Source organism: Hemiscyllium ocellatum, chromosome 35 (assembly GCF_020745735.1).
Source record: "Hemiscyllium ocellatum isolate sHemOce1 chromosome 35, sHemOce1.pat.X.cur, whole genome shotgun sequence".
NCBI classification, from domain to species: domain Eukaryota; kingdom Metazoa; phylum Chordata; class Chondrichthyes; order Orectolobiformes; family Hemiscylliidae; genus Hemiscyllium; species Hemiscyllium ocellatum.
The window spans coordinates 15,167,769-15,183,761 of record NC_083435.1 but is presented as its reverse complement, the minus strand read 5'-3'; the positions used below and the strand labels follow the sequence as shown (position 1 = coordinate 15,183,761).

The 15,993-nt window shown below is 54.6% G+C and overlaps 1 protein-coding gene across 1 annotated transcript in view; it reads left to right on the top strand.

The window, feature by feature from the left end:
- Window positions 1-15,531, top strand: part of LOC132832435 (vesicle-trafficking protein SEC22b-like) — a 57,578-nt gene extending 42,047 nt beyond the window's left edge. The window contains exons 3-5 of the mRNA XM_060850419.1: window positions 5,747-5,907; window positions 10,527-10,673; window positions 14,473-15,531. Coding sequence (XP_060706402.1) covers window positions 5,747-5,907; window positions 10,527-10,673; window positions 14,473-14,621 — 457 coding nt within the window. The 3' untranslated portion in view covers window positions 14,622-15,531. The remainder of the gene's footprint in view (window positions 1-5,746; window positions 5,908-10,526; window positions 10,674-14,472) is intronic.
- Window positions 15,532-15,993: the final 462 nt, after the last annotated feature.

Genomic DNA, 15,993 nt, shown 5'->3' with positions numbered 1-15,993 from the left:
TGTGTGAGTGTAGGTGCTGAGGGTAACACTGAGGGACATTGGGAAGCTGTTACTCCCCAGTTACTGTGTGAGTGTAGGTGCTGAGAGTAACACTGAGGGACATTGGGAAGCTGTTACTCCCCAGTTACTGTGTGAGTGTAGGTGCTGAGGGTAACACTGAGGGACATTGGGAAGCTGTTACCCCCCAGTTACTGTGTGAGTGTAGGTGCTGAGGGTAACACTGAGGGACATTGGGAAGCTGTTACCCCTCAGTTACTGTGTGAGTGTAGGTGCTGAGAGTAACACTGAGGGACATTGGGAAGCTGTTACCCCTCAGTTACTGTGTGAGTGTAGGTGCTGAGAGTAACACTGAGGGACATTGGGAAGCTGTTACCCCCCAGTTACTGTGTGAGTGTAGGTGCTGAGGGTAACACTGAGGGACATTGGGAAGCTGTTACCCCCCAGTTACTGTGTGAGTGTAGGTGCTGAGAGTAACACTGAGGGACATTGGGAATCTGTTACCCCCCAGTTACTGTGTGAGTGTAGGTGCTGAGAGTAACACTGAGGGACATTGGGAAGCTGTTACCCCCCAGTTACTGTGTGAGTGTAGGTGCTGAGAGTAACACTGAGGGACATTGGGAAGCTGTTACCCCCCAGTTACTGTGTGAGTGTAGGTGCTGAGGGTAACACTGAGGGACATTGGGAAGCTGTTACCCCCCAGTTACTGTGTGAGTGTAGGTGCTGAGGGTAACACTGAGGGACGTTGGGAAGCTGTTACCCCACAGTTACTGTGTGAGTGTAGGTGCTGAGGGTAACACTGAGGGACATTGGGAAGCTGTTACCCCCCAGTTACTGTGTGAGTGTAGGTGCTGAGGGTAACACTGAGGGACATTGGGAAGCTGTTACCCCCCAGTTACTGTGTGAGTGTAGGTGCTGAGGGTAACACTGAGGGACGTTGGGAAGCTGTTACCCCACAGTTACTGTGTGAGTGTAGGTGCTGAGGGTAACACTGAGGGACATTGGGAAGCTGTTACCCCCCAGTTACTGTGTGAGTGTAAGTGCTGAGGGTAACACTGAGGGACATTGGGAAGCTGTTACCCCACAGTTACTGTGTGAGTGTAGGTGCTGAGGGTAACACTGAGGGACATTGGGAAGCTGTTACCCCTCAGTTACTGTGTGAGTGTAGGTGCTGAGAGTAACACTGAGGGACATTGGGAATCTGTTACCCCCCAGTTACTGTGTGAGTGTAGGTGCTGAGAGTAACACTGAGGGACATTGGGAATCTGTTACCCCCCAGTTACTGTGTGAGTGTAGGTGCTGAGAGTAACACTGAGGGACATTGGGAATCTGTTACCCCCCAGTTACTGTGTGAGTGTAGGTGCTGAGGGTAACACTGAGGGACATCGGGAAGCTGTTACCCCCCAGTTACTGTGTGAGTGTAGGTGCTGAGAGTAACACTGAGGGACATTGGGAAGCTGTTACCCCCCAGTTACTGTGTGAGTGTAGGTGCTGAGGGTAACACTGAGGGACGTTGGGAAGCTGTTACCCCACAGTTACTGTGTGAGTGTAGGTGCTGAGGGTAACACTGAGGGACATTGGGAAGCTGTTACCCCTCAGTTACTGTGTGAGTGTAGGTGCTGAGGGTAACACTGAGGGACATTGGGAGGCTGTTACTCCCCAGTTACTGTGTGAGTGTAGGTGCTGAGGGTAACACTGAGGGACATTGGGAAGCTGTTACCCCCCAGTTACTGTGTGAGTGTAGGTGCTGAGGGTAACACTGAGGGACATCGGGAAGCTGTTACTCCCCAGTTACTGTGTGAGTGTAGGTGCTGAGGGTAACGCTGAGGGACATTGGGAAGCTGTTACCCCTCAGTTACTGTGTGAGTGTAGGTGCTGAGGGTAACACTGAGGGACATTGGGAAGCTGTTACCCCTCAGTTACTGTGTGAGTGTAGGTGCTGAGAGTAACACTGAGGGACATTGGGAAGCTGTTACCCCCCAGTTACTGTGTGAGTGTAGGTGCTGAGGGTAACACTGAGGGACATTGGGAAGCTGTTACCCCCCAGTTACTGTGTGAGTGTAGGTGCTGAGAGTAACACTGAGGGACATTGGGAAGCTGTTACCCCCCAGTTACTGTGTGAGTGTAGGTGCTGAGGGTAACACTGAGGGACATTGGGAAGCTGTTACCCCCAGTTACTGTGTGAGTGTAGGTGCTGAGGGTAACACTGAGGGACATTGGGAAGCTGTTACTCCCCAGTTACTGTGTGAGTGTAGGTGCTGAGAGTAACACTGAGGGACATTGGGAAGCTGTTACCCCCCAGTTACTGTGTGAGTGTAGGTGCTGAGGGTAACACTGAGGGACATTGGGAAGCTGTTACCCCTCAGTTACTGTGTGAGTGTAGGTGCTGAGGGTAACACTGAGGGACATTGGGAAGCTGTTACCCCCCAGTTACTGTGTGAGTGTAGGTGCTGAGAGTAACACTGAGGGACATTGGGAAGCTGTTACCCCCCAGTTACTGTGTGAGTGTAAGTGCTGAGGGTAACACTGAGGGACATTGGGAAGCTGTTACCCCTCAGTTACTGTGTGAGTGTAGGTGCTGAGGGTAACACTGAGGGACATTGGGAAGCTGTTACCCCTCAGTTACTGTGTGAGTGTAGGTGCTGAGGGTAACACTGAGGGACATTGGGAAGCTGTTACCCCCCAGTTACTGTGTGAGTGTAGGTGCTGAGAGTAACACTGAGGGACATTGGGAAGCTGTTACCCCCCAGTTACTGTGTGAGTGTAAGTGCTGAGGGTAACACTGAGGGACATTGGGAAGCTGTTACCCCTCAGTTACTGTGTGAGTGTAGGTGCTGAGGGTAACACTGAGGGACATTGGGAAGCTGTTACCCCTCAGTTACTGTGTGAGTGTAGGTGCTGAGGGTAACACTGAGGGACATTGGGAGGCTGTTACCCCTCAGTTACTGTGTGAGTGTAGGTGCTGAGGGTAACACTGAGGGACATTGGGAAGCTGTTACCCCCCAGTTACTGTGTGAGTGTAGGTGCTGAGAGTAACACTGAGGGACATTGGGAAGCTGTTACTCCCCAGTTACTGTGTGAGTGTAGGTGCTGAGGGTAACACTGAGGGACATTGGGAGGCTGTTACTCCCCAGTTACTGTGTGAGTGTAGGTGCTGAGGGTAACACTGAGGGACATTGGGAAGCTGTTACCCCTCAGTTACTGTGTGAGTGTAGGTGCTGAGAGTAACACTGAGGGACATTGGGAAGCTGTTACCCCTCAGTTACTGTGTGAGTGTAGGTGCTGAGGGTAACACTGAGGGACATTGGGAAGCTGTTACCCCTCAGTTACTGTGTGAGTGTAGGTGCTGAGGGTAACACTGAGGGACATTGGGAAGCTGTTACCCCTCAGTTACTGTGTGAGTGTAGGTGCTGAGGGTAACACTGAGGGACATTGGGAGGCTGTTACCCCCCAGTTACTGTGTGAGTGTAGGTGCTGAGGGTAACACTGAGGGACATTGGGAGGCTGTTACCCCCCAGTTACTGTGTGAGTGTAGGTGCTGAGGGTAACACTGAGGGACATTGGGAGGCTGTTACCCCCCAGTTACTGTGTGAGTGTAGGTGCTGAGGGTAACGCTGAGGGACGTTGGGAGGCTGTTACCCCCCAGTTACTGTGTGAGTGTAGGTGCTGAGGGTAACACTGAGGGACATTGGGAAGCTGTTACCCCCCAGTTACTGTGTGAGTACAGAGCTCCATGCGCTGAGCTGAATGACAGTTCCCGAGTCCATCCGTCTGGTCCTGCACTGACCCCGCCTGTCCTTGCTGCTTATCAGGCGTCTGGGGAATGATAATTCCAGCTCGGATCACTTCCTGGATTGTGACTGCGACATACTGCACTGTGCACCATTGGGTGCTGTAGCTGATGTTGCATCCTGGGTATGTCTCATCCAAGGCCCAGGAATTACAGACCGTCTTACTCTTGACATTCTTGTCAGTGGGTATGCTATGGGAAGCACGCCTTTCCCACCCACATCATAGGGCCTTTCTCCCTAGAACGTCAGTCACACTGCATTGGTCTCAAATTTCCTGAAACAATTGGAGTCACAGGTAGATAGGATAGTGAAGGCGGTGTTTGGTATGCTTTCCTTTATTGGTCAGAGTATTGAGTACTGGAGCTGGGAGGTCATGTTGCGGCTGTACAGGACATTGGTTAGGCCACTGTTGGAATATTGCATGCAATTCTGGTCTCCTTCTATTGGAAAGATGTTGTGAAACGTGAAAGGGTTCAGAAAAGATTTACAAGGATGTTGCCAGGGTTGGAGGATCTGAGCTACAGGGAGAGGCTGAATAGGCTGGGGCTGTCTTCCCTGGAGTGTCGGAGGCTGAGGGGTGACCTTATAGAGGTTTACAAAATCATGAGGAGCACGGATAGGGTAAATAAACAAGGTCTTTTCCCTGGGGTCGGGGAGTCCAGAACTAGAGGGTTAGAGTGAGAGGGGAAAGATATAAAAGAGGCAACTTTTTCACACAGAGGGTGGTACGTGTATGGAATGAGCTGCCAGAGGATGTGATGGAGGCTGGTACAATTGCAACATTTAAGAGGCATTTGGATGGGTATATGAATAGGAAGGGTTTGGAGGGATATGGGCCGGGTGCTGGCAGGTGGGTCTGGATTGGGTTGGGATATCTGGATGGGTTGGACTGAAGGGTCTGTACATCTCTGTGACTCTCTCACTCTAATTCCCATGGGTTCCTGGATTCCCTACTGCGTCATGCAGACCAGACAGACTGCAGCTAACCCTGCTGACCAGAGTGGTTCACTCATCACCTTCTTTCAGGATTGGCTCTTACTTTGAGTTGGAGCACTGAGAACGTACTGTCTCACTGCAAGAAGGTGCGCCTGTATTCACTGGAATAGGGTGGAACTGGATTTAGAATATTGTTACTGAAAAATTCAACTTTCTTTGGGGTGTTGACGGGGGTAGGTGTGGGGAGATTGCTTCCCCTGTGTAATCTCAGAGTAAGGGGTCGCACGTTTCCGACAGAGTTGGGGGCGGAGGAGATGTTCAGCTTGCACGAGTCCGCTGGGTAGGCCTCAGCTGGAGTATTGAGTCCCGGGTCTGGGTGCCTGCGGGGTTGGGAAGCTGTGAGCGCCCGAGGGACAGGGCAGAAGCGATTTGCAAGGGACGGTTCCAGGGATGCGGAAGGTTAGCGGTGAGCGTGGGTTAAAGAAGGTGCGAGCGGCTCTCTCCCTGGGGAGGGGGAAGGCTGAGGTGAGAGGTTTGCAGAGCTGCGAGCGGGCTGCAGGGAGCAGATGGCGGGGGGGGGAGAAGCTCGTGAAAGAATAAGGAGGGGGGGGGGGGGGAAGGGGTGGGGGCTGGTCGATGCCAAGGGACGTGCGGGGAGGAGAGAATGAACATTTTCACCCAGCGCGGTGGGGGGGGAATGCGCTGCCTGGAAATGTGATGGAGGCAGGTTCAGTTGAGGGGAATTTGTCTTGATGTTAAAAAGGGTGTGCGGGGATATGGAGAAAAGGCAGGAGGTGGGATAGAACCGGTGCAGGCAGGATGGGCCGAATTGCCTCAGTCTGCTGCTGTGTCTGTGCTGATCGTACAGAGGTGATCTCTGCCCGCATCCCCCCACCCCTCCAACAACCCCGAACCCATCCCATCAAACCCCCTGCTCACCCTGCATTGCCCGATGTTGGTTCCCTGACTGTGGGTCTGTCACACTGGCATCTCTCTCTCTCTCTCTCTGTGTCTACGGGCAGCTACCTGATAGACCGGGGGGTCTGCTACTTGGTCCTGTGCGAGGGGAACTACGCCAAAAAGATGGCCTACGCCTTCCTGGACGATCTGCAGGCTGAGTTCAGTGAGCTGTACATCAGAAAGGTCGCTACCGTCTCCAGGCCCTACGTTTTCATCGAGTTTGGTGAGTCAGTGGGCGATACAGGAGGGGTGGGGATGGAATTGGACGGAGGGGAGGGGGATGGCTGGGAGGTTGTGTGGAGGATCCCTCCACTCCCCACCCACCACCACCACCCGCCCAGTGGTGCGTAACCCGCAGCCAGATCCGCCCTTGGCCAGGAGAACACCCGCTCGGTCTCGGCACAGACAACCCACTTGTTCCCAGAAAACAGGGCGCGCCAACACGTTCCTGGCCTGGGTTAGCCCCCATCACTGCCCTCCCCCCCCTACCGTTGTCAAGGTGGCAGGCTGAGGGAGGGCAGGGTGGAGGAGGGGAGCTGTGGAAGGCTTCCATCCTGCAGTCACCAGGACAGAATCGCAAGAATCCCAAACTCCGACTGGAGCACACGGGCAAGTCGTGAGGGCCGTGGTTCCCTAGTGCATTCACCATGGCAACGCCTCGACCAACCTGTTGACAATCTGACCCCCTCAGCTGACCACCGAGCCAATCAGCAGCCTTTTCCTATTCAACAGACACAGCTGCTCCCCCTGATAAATTGGCATTCTTGCAGAGGTCCTGATGAGGGGCAGGATGGCTCTTTTGTTTTTTGTAAGAATACATGTCTGGGGATTGACCTCACTTGGGACGAGAATTCGATTCCATACAGTGTGTAAACAGGCCCTTCGGCCCAACAAGACCACACCAATCCTCTGAAGAGTAACCTGCCCAGACCCATTCCCCTACCCTGTTACTCAATATTTACCCCTGACTAATTCACCTCACCTACACATCCCTGAACACTGTGGGACAAATTAGCACGGCCAATCCCACCCTAACCTACACATCCCTGAACACTGTGGGACAAATTAGCACGGCCAATCCCACCCTAACCTATACATCCCTGAACACTGTGGGACAAATTAGCACGGCCAATCCCACCCTAACCTACACATCCCTGAACACTATGGGACAATTTAGCACGGCCAATCCCACCCTAACCTACACATCCCTGAACACTGTGGGACAAATTAGCACGGCCAATCCACCCTAACCTACACATCCCTGAACACTGTGGGACAATTTAGCACGGCCAATCCACCCTAACCTACACATCCCTGAACACTATGGGACAATTTAGCACGGACAATCGGCCCTAACCTACACATCCCTGAACACTATGGGACAATGTAGCACGGCCAACTCACCCTAACCTACACATCCCTGAACACTATGGGACAATTTAGCACGGCCAATCCACCCTAACCTACACATCCCTGAACACTATGGGACAATTTAGCACGGCCAATCCACCCTAACCTACACATCCCTGAACACTTATGGGACAATTTAGCACGGCCAATCCACCCTAACCTACACATCCCTGAACACTTATGGGACAATTTAGCACGGCCAATCCACCCTAACCTACACATCCCTGAACACTATGGGACAATTTAGCACGGCCAATCCACCCTAACCTACACATCCCTGAACACTATGGGACAATTTAGCACGGCCAATCCACCCTAACCTACACATCCCTGAACACTATGGGACAATTTAGCACGGCCAATCCACCCTAACCTACACATCCCTGAACACTTATGGGACAATTTAGCACGGCCAATCCACCCTAACCTACACATCCCTGAACACTTATGGGACAATTTAGCACGGCCAATCCACCCTAACCTACACATTCCTGAACACTATACTGAGCCACCGTACTGCCCCTCTTTTTTATTTGATAGGACATCTCGGAGATGACTGCGGGATGTTTGAGTGCCCGTTGACCCCCGCGGGATGCCCAGCGTTGGAGCGGTCTCAGGGATATTGGTTTTGGCGTTGCCCGCCACAGTGGCAGACTGTTTCACCCTCGGTTACTCCCTGAGCTTGTGGGTGGGGGGAGTGTTGGAGGGGGGTGGGGGTGTGGAGGGGGAGCAGGACCTGCTGGGTGTGGGGTCCAGGTGTGGTGTAAGCGCACAGAAGCTGCCTTCGTGGGTGAGCGAGCCGGGTGGTGGTGGGGGAGAGGGGAATCCCAGGAGGAGGAGGCCGAGGGAGGGAGGGAGGGGGGGTTAGTTCTGCCCGAAAGGAGCCGCGTAACCTGAGAGACACATCGTGAGGCTGTTTGCCGAGGGAGTGAGCGGGTGGCTGTGTAAACACAAGCAGATGCCTCTCCAGGGAGGGTTACCGTGGTGACAGCTCCCTGGGAAGCAGAGACAGCAGCAGCCATCCATTCCCTGGAGCATTCCCCGATCCGACACGGTAATCCAGCACGGTTCACGGCTGGGTCACACTCAGCGGATTAACCCGTGCCGGCTTCGGTCTGCACCTGCCTTTTACTGGCGCCTGTCACCACCCACCCCACCCCAGCAGAGGGGAGCCCTTGCTGCAGGCTCCCACAGGCTGCAGGCGGCTGTATTCTGATCTGGCCGTTTCCCCTCTGCATGGGCATTGAGGGATTAATGTGGGACATGGGCAGAGCTTCCTCACTCCACTCGGAAACAGTGCTCCACAATCGCTGATGTTTACCCCGAAGGGCAGCACAATTCGCAACTGGCTGAATCATTCAAACATAACCACCCTCTGACAGTGTGGCACTCCCTCAGTACAGACCCTCCGACAGTGCAGCACTCCCTCAGTACTGACCCTCCGACAGTGCAGCACTCCCTCAGTACTGACCCTCCGACAATGTGGCACTCCCTCAGTACTGACCCTCTGACAGTGCAGCACTCCCTCAGTACTGACCCTCTGACAGTACGGCACTCCCTCAGTACTGACCCTCTGACAGTGGCTCTCCCTCAGTGCAGACCCTCTGACAGTGACTCTCCCTCAGTGCAGACCCTCTGACAGTGCAGCACTCCCTCAGTACTGACCCTCTGACAGTGCGGCGCACCCTCAGCACTGACCCTCTGACAGCTCGGAACTCCCTCAGTACTGACCCTCTGACAATGCGGAACTCCCTCAGTACTGACCCTCTGACAGTGCAGCACTCCCTCAGTACTGACCCCCTGACAGTGCGGCACTCCCTCAGTACTGACCCTCTGACAGTGCGGCACTCCCTCAGTACTGACCCTCTGACAGTGCAGCACTCCCTCAGTCCTGACCCTCTGATAGTGTGGCACTCCCTCAGTACTGACCCTCTGACAGTGCAGCACTCCCTCAGTACTGACCCTCTGACAGTGTGGCACTCCCTCAGTACTGACCCTCTGACAGTGCAACATTCCCTCAGTACTGACCCTCTGACAGTGCAGCACTCCCTCTGTACTGACCCTCTGACAGTGTGGCACTCCCTCTGTACTGACCCTCTGACAGTGTAGCACTCCCTCAGTACTGACCCTCTGACAGTGCGGCACTCCCTCAGTACTGACCCTCTGACAGTGTGGCACTCCCTCAGTACTGACCCTCTGACAGTGAGGCACTCCCTCAGTACTGACCCTCTGACAGTGTGGCACTCCCTCAGTACTGACCCTCTGACAGTGCGGCACTCCCTCAGTACTGATTCTCTGACAGTGAGGCACTCCCTCAGTACTGACCCTCTGACAGTGAGGCACTCCCTCAGTACTGACCCTCTGACAGTGCGGCACTCCCTCAGTACTGATCCTCTGACAGTGTGGCACTCCCACAGGACTGACCCTCTGACAGTGAGGCACTCCCTCAGTACTGATCCTCTGACAGTGCGGCACTCCCTCAGTACTGACCCTCTGACAGTGTGGCACTCCCCCAGTACTGACCCTCTGACAATGTGGCACTCCCTCAGCACTGGCCCTCTGACAGTGCGCTACTCCCTCAGTACTGACCCTCTGACAGTGCAGCACTCCCTCAGTACTGACCCTCTGACAGTGCGGCACTCCCTCAGTACTGACCCTCTGACAGTGCGGCACTCCCTCAGTACTGACCCTCTGACAGTGCGGCACTCCCTCAGTATTGACCCTCTGACAGTGCGGCACTCCCTCAGTATTGACCCTCTGACAGTGCGGCACTCCCTCAGTATTGACCCTCTGACAGAGCGGCACTCCCTCAGTATTGACCCTCTGACAGTGCGGCACTCCCTCAGTACTGACCTTCTGACAGAGCGGCACTCCCTCAAACCCGGAGCCTTTGAATTAAACCAATCCTGTGGATGCTGATGATCTGAAACCAATCGAGAGGTTGTTGGAGGAATCTCGCTGATTGCACAGATTCCTGCGGGGAGGGGGTGGTGCAGTTTCAATCCCCCGTCCTGAAGATGGGTCTTCCCCGGACTGGAGAGGTTCCCTCTGTCTCTCTCTCTGTCCTCCCGCTGCTGTCGGGATCTGCTGAGTTTCTCCGGCAGCTTTCTGCTTCCTTTCACCAACTGGAGCAGCCAGGTGGCTCAGGTCCTTAGCCTGGCCGCTGGGTCAGTGTGCCCACTCCCCCCGGGGTTGTGCCAGGACCATTGGCCATGTGTCCTCTGCCCCCACACCGATGTGATTGGCACCACCATAGGCAGTGTACTGGAGGCCATTTGGCCCGTTGAAATTGTAGGTTACTCCTGGGCACCCCCTGTCAGCCGCTGGCAGAGCTCGCTTTCTGACTTTGTTCCCACCGTCTCCCCACACCCCCCCTCTCTCTCTCTCCCCACTACCTTCCCCCCCGGCCCTCGCGGCCCCCTGTCCTCGCAGACACCTACATCCAGAAGCTGAAGAAGTCGTACAGTGACTCCTGGTCACGCCGCAAGTTGGGCTCCATCAACAGCGAGCTCCACGACGTTCAGAAGATCATGGTGACCAACATCGAGGAGGTGCTGCAGCGAGGGGAGGCCCTCTCAGGTAAGAGCGCGGGTGGGGGCGACAGTGGGGGGAGGGGTGTGGGTGTCAGGAGGGAGGGGCTTGGCGGGGGGATACAGTCCCACTGCCCCACACTTCCCCGAGGGGCGCACTGGTGAAAGGGTTCGCTCTGCCCTGTGCCGGTGGTGAGACCCAGACCACACTGTGTGTGGAAGGAAGGGGCTGTGCCACGTTCGGACAGAGGCAGCGCCCGATGCTGAGCATTTGGGACCTTCCTTTATCCTCCCTCCCTCTCGGCAGGGCATGGCCTACAGGAGTGGGGCTGCCTCGGGTGCTCCCGATGTGGTCTTCTCTACATCGGGGAGACCGAACGCAAACTTAGGGAAGGGTTTGCCTAGTATCTCAGCCAGGCCCAGAGGGGGACGCCCGGACCTCCCAGTCATCGTCCGTTTCAACTCCCCTTCCCACTCCCTTTCCAATATTACCATCCCTTGGCCTCCTCCATTGCCGCAACGAACCAGGCCGCAAATTGGAGGGAACCACCCCCTCCTCCTCTCTCCACCTGGGTGACCGGGGGAACTCGACGTTGAGTTCTCCAATTTCCAACAACCTCCCGCCCCATCCCCCGACTCCTTTCCCAGCCCCTCCCCCTCCCTTCCAACCGGATTCACCCCTCCCCTCGACCAACCCAGGTTGTACCCTCTACCGTCTCCACCACCTCACCACCCTTCCCCCCCACCACCCTCCCCCCTTTATCTGCAGCTCCCCCATCACACCCACCCCCCAGTCCCTGTCGAAGGGTGACACTGGAAGGGTTACCTCCCCCACCTCCTGGCCCGCTGTGTTCTCCCAGCCTCCTGGCTGTCCGTGTTAGCCGTGGGGTGGGGTTTTGTGAGGTGGCCGGTGACCAGAACCTTTCGGAGCTGGAGTAAGGCCATTCAGCCCATTGGTTCTGCTCTGCCCCCCATTCAGAGAGTCCAGGCCTCGTTCCCCATCGCCCTCCCTTCTCTCTCTCAGGTATAAAACCTACCACTCTAGGCCTCTGCGGTAAAGAATTCACTCCCCCCCTCAGAGAGGAAATTCCTCCTCACCTCTGTCCTAACTGGGTGACCACTCCCCCCACCATCCTGAGATTACTCCCTCTGGCCCTAGACTCTCCCACAAGGTGGGGAGGGGAGGGCAATCTCTCCACATCTCCTCCAAGAATATTGTATTCCTCAATTAAGTCGCCTCTCGTTCTTCGAGCCCACACAACCTCTCCCCGTCAGGCAATCCCTCCATCCCCAGGGAACCTTCCCTGGGCTCCCTCCATTCACTCCCCAGACCAAGCCCCGCTCTCAGCTGTGTTCGGACTCACACCTTGGCCAGTTTTAGGAAAGCCTTTCCCAGTTGTATCCCCCGTTCTCTTTGTAATTAAATCCCTGTGTGCCTCCCCGATTTTTCACTGTACTCCGATGCCAGCTTTCGGACTCGGATTCTCAAATCCCTCCGTTACAGAACATCGAACACGGAAAAGTACAGCACAGAACAGGCCCTTCGGCCCACGATGTTGTGCCGAGATTTAATCCTAATGTAAAATATAATAACCTCACCTACGCACCTGTCAACTCCCTGCTATCCATGTGCATGGCCAGCAGTCACTTAAATGTCCCCAGTGACTCTGCTCCCACCACCACCGCTGGCAACGCAGTCCATGCATTCACTACTCTCTGCGTAAAGAACCTACCTCTGACATCCCCTCTATACCTTCCTCCTAATATCTTCAAACTATGACCCCCTCGTGCCAGTGAATCCTGCCCTGGGGAAAAGTCTCTGGCTATTGACTCTATCTATTCCTCTCATTATTTTGTACACCTCGATCAGGTCTCCTCTCTTCCTCCCTCTCTCCAGAGAGAAAGTTCCGAGCTTATTCAACCTTTCTTCATAAGGCAAGCCCTCCAGTCCAGGCAGCATCCTGGTAAACCTCCTTTGCACCCTCTCCAAAGCCTCTGGATCTTTCCTATAGTAGGGTGACCAGAGCTGGACACAATATTCCGAGTGTGGTCTCCCCAGGGACTTGGAGAGCTGCAGCTAAACCTCACGGCTCTTAAACCCGATCGCCCTGTTAATGAAAGCCAAAACACCACATGCTTTCTTAACAAGGTAAAAACAGTGACTGCAGATGCTGGAAACCAGATTCTGGATCAGTGGTGCTGGAAGAGCACAGCAGTTCAGGCAGCATCCAACGGGCAGCTTTCCTTTCCCACTTGGGTGGCAACTTTGAGGGATCGATGTACTTGATTACGCCTCTTTCCAAATCTTTTCCCATTGATCCAGCTCCTTTCATTAGGAGAAAGTGAGGACTGCAGATGTTGGAGATCCGAGTCGAGAGTGTGGCGCTGGAAAAGCGCAGCAGGGTCAGGCAGCATCCGAGGAGCGTTTGCCCGAAATGTTGACTCTCCTGCTCCTCGGATGCCGCCCGACCTGCTGTGCTTTTCCAGCGCCTCACTCTCAGCTCCTTCAGTTGTCCTGCCCGTGCACATAACCTCACGCTTTCTCACGTTATGTCCCATCTGCCGGGTATTTTGCCCTCACCCACAACCTCCCTGTCTCTCTCTCTGCGGCCCTCCTCACCACTGCGCCTACCACCTCATTTGTGTCACCCGTAAGCCTGACTGCAGAACATGACCTGTCCCGCATCCAGGTCTTTATTATCGGTTGGGAATACCGTGGGCCCAGCACTGATCCCTGTAGCACTCCAACCTGAAAATGACGAGGGAGAGGCTGAACAGGCTGGGGCTGTTTTCCCCGGAGCGTCGGAGGCTGAGGGGTGACCTTATAGAGGTTTACAAAATTATGAGGGGCATGGATAGGATAAATAGGCAAGGTCTTTTCCCTGGGGTGGGGGAGTCCAGAACGAGAGGGCATAGGTTTAGGGTGAGAGGGGAAAGATATAAAAGAGACCTAAGGGGCAACTTTTTCACACAGAGGGTGGTACGTGTATGGAATGAGCTGCCAGAGGATGTGGTGGAGGCTGGTACAAATGCAACATTTAAGAGGCATTTGGATGGGTATATGAATAGGAAGGGTTTGGAGGGATATGGGCCGGGTGCTGGCAGGTGGGACTAGATTGGGTTGGGATATCTGGTCGGCATGGACGGGTTGGACCGAAGGGTCTGTTTCTGTGCTGCATATCTCTCTGAGTCTCTGCCTTCTACTCGTTAGACAATCGATGTTGAAATACTGCCTTTAAGAATGTTTGGATAGTCCTGGGATAAACGCTGGAGGGAGAATGGTAATGCAGGACATTGGGTAGTGATTGGATCGTTGGATCTGTGAGTCAGCACAGAGGAGGAAGTAGGAGGCTGTGTGTGTGTGTGTGTGTGTGTGTGTGTGTGTGTGTGTGTGTGTGTGTGTGTGTGTGTGTGTTCGTCTGTGCATGTATGTGCATGCTTCTGTGTATGTATGTGTGCGTGCGTCTGTGTGTGTGTATGTTCATCTGTGTGTGTGCACACACATGTGCGGCTGCGTGTGTATGTGTGTGCACGCATCTGTGTGTGTTTGTGCATGTGTCTCTGTATGTGTGTGTGCGTGTGTGTACCTGTGTGTCTGTCTGCGTGCGTCTGTGTGTGCATGCGGGTCTGTGTGTGTGTGGATCTGTGTGTGGGGGTGCGTGTGTGGATTTGAGTATGGTGTGTGTGCGAGTCTGTGTGTGGGTCTGTGTTTGTGTATGCGTGGATCTGTACGTGTGTGTGTCTGTGTGGGTCTGTGTGTGCGTGTGTGTGGGTGCCAGTGGGTCTGCGTGTGTGTGGTTGTGGGTCTGTGTGTTCTGAGCTCTCTCTCTGACCCTCCTCCTCCTCAGCTCTGAACACCAAAGCCAGCAACCTCTCCACCCTGTCTAAGAAATACCAGCAAGACGCCAAAGAGCTGAACTCGCGGTCTCGGTTTACCAAAGTAGCTGCCACGGGGATATGCCTCTTCATGGTGATGCTGTACTTCTGGTGGTTGTGACCAGAGCTGCAGACAGACATACGGACGGACACGGTGGGCAACTCAGGATTGGAGAAACACGGACTTTAACTCGGAACGTTCTGGGACACTAACAAAACCCCGACAGCCAGCTGATAATGTAACCGGGACTCTCGATCGCACCAACCCAGGGTGCTCATGCTTTTGGCAAACGTTTCTCACCATCGCACACACGAGGGATGCTGGGAGGATCCGAAACAGGGAACTCCCGATTTCAGGAAAACTGGCGTCGAACACTCCCAGGACAGGGACAACACGGGGTTAGGTACAGAGTAAAGCATCCTCTACACTGTCCCCTCATCAAATACTCCCAGGACAGGGACAGCACTGGGTTAGATACGGAGTAAAGCTCCCTCTACACTGTCCCCCATCAAACACTCCCAGGGACAGGGAGAGCACGGGGTTACATACAGAGTAAAGCTCCCTCTACACTGTCTCCATCAAACACTCCCAGGACAGGGACAGCATGGGGTTGGATACAGAATAAAGCTTCCTCTACACTGTCCCCCATCAAACACTCCCAGGACAGGGACAGCACAGGGTTAGATACAGAGTAAAGCTCCCTCTACACTTTCCCCCATCAAACACTCCCAGGACAGGGACAGCACGGGGTTAGATACAGAGTAAAGCTCCCTCTACACTGTCCCCATCAAACACTCCCAGGACAGGGACAGCACAGGGTGAGAGTCAATCCGGAACTCGGATGGAGCTGTGCGTTGCTCTGGCTTCGATCTCCTGGAGAGAGTGGGGAAGGCCCTGGTTTTCACTCTGCCTGGGGGCCGGTCTATCTCCGAGTGAGTCAGGTTCAGGTTGGGAGCAGTATGACCATCAGGGCTGCCTGTGTAAGTCCTGCAGATACCACCACACGGTGTAGTGGAGGACAGAGATTGGGGGGGGGGGGGGGGGGGGCTGGCTTTGATTTCGTAAATGTTTCCTTGTCTTGTTTCAGACTGGAGGGGCGAGAGGGAACCGACTGATTTCGGGGGATGGGGGGGAAACACATTGGCCTTACCAACTCCAGGACACAGTCCCATTCCGGGATCCCTGCTCTGATTGGGGTTGCCATTTTTGGGGGGGGTTCAGCCATGAATTTTAATCGGGTCAATCTCCTGACCCCCGCATCCTGTTAAATTGAGGCGAAATAATGCGGACGCTGGAAATCTGAAACGAACGGGGAAATCGCCGGAGACACTGGCGGCGTGTGTGGAGAGTACGAAGCAGAATTAATGTTTCAAACCGGTTAGGATTCCAAAGAGGGGAGAGCAGCAGGGATGCATTGGAAGGGCGAACCTCAGTTTCTATCCCTCCAAAGATGCGGAAGGGCTGTGTTTGAACCAGCATTTTCCGTTCACTG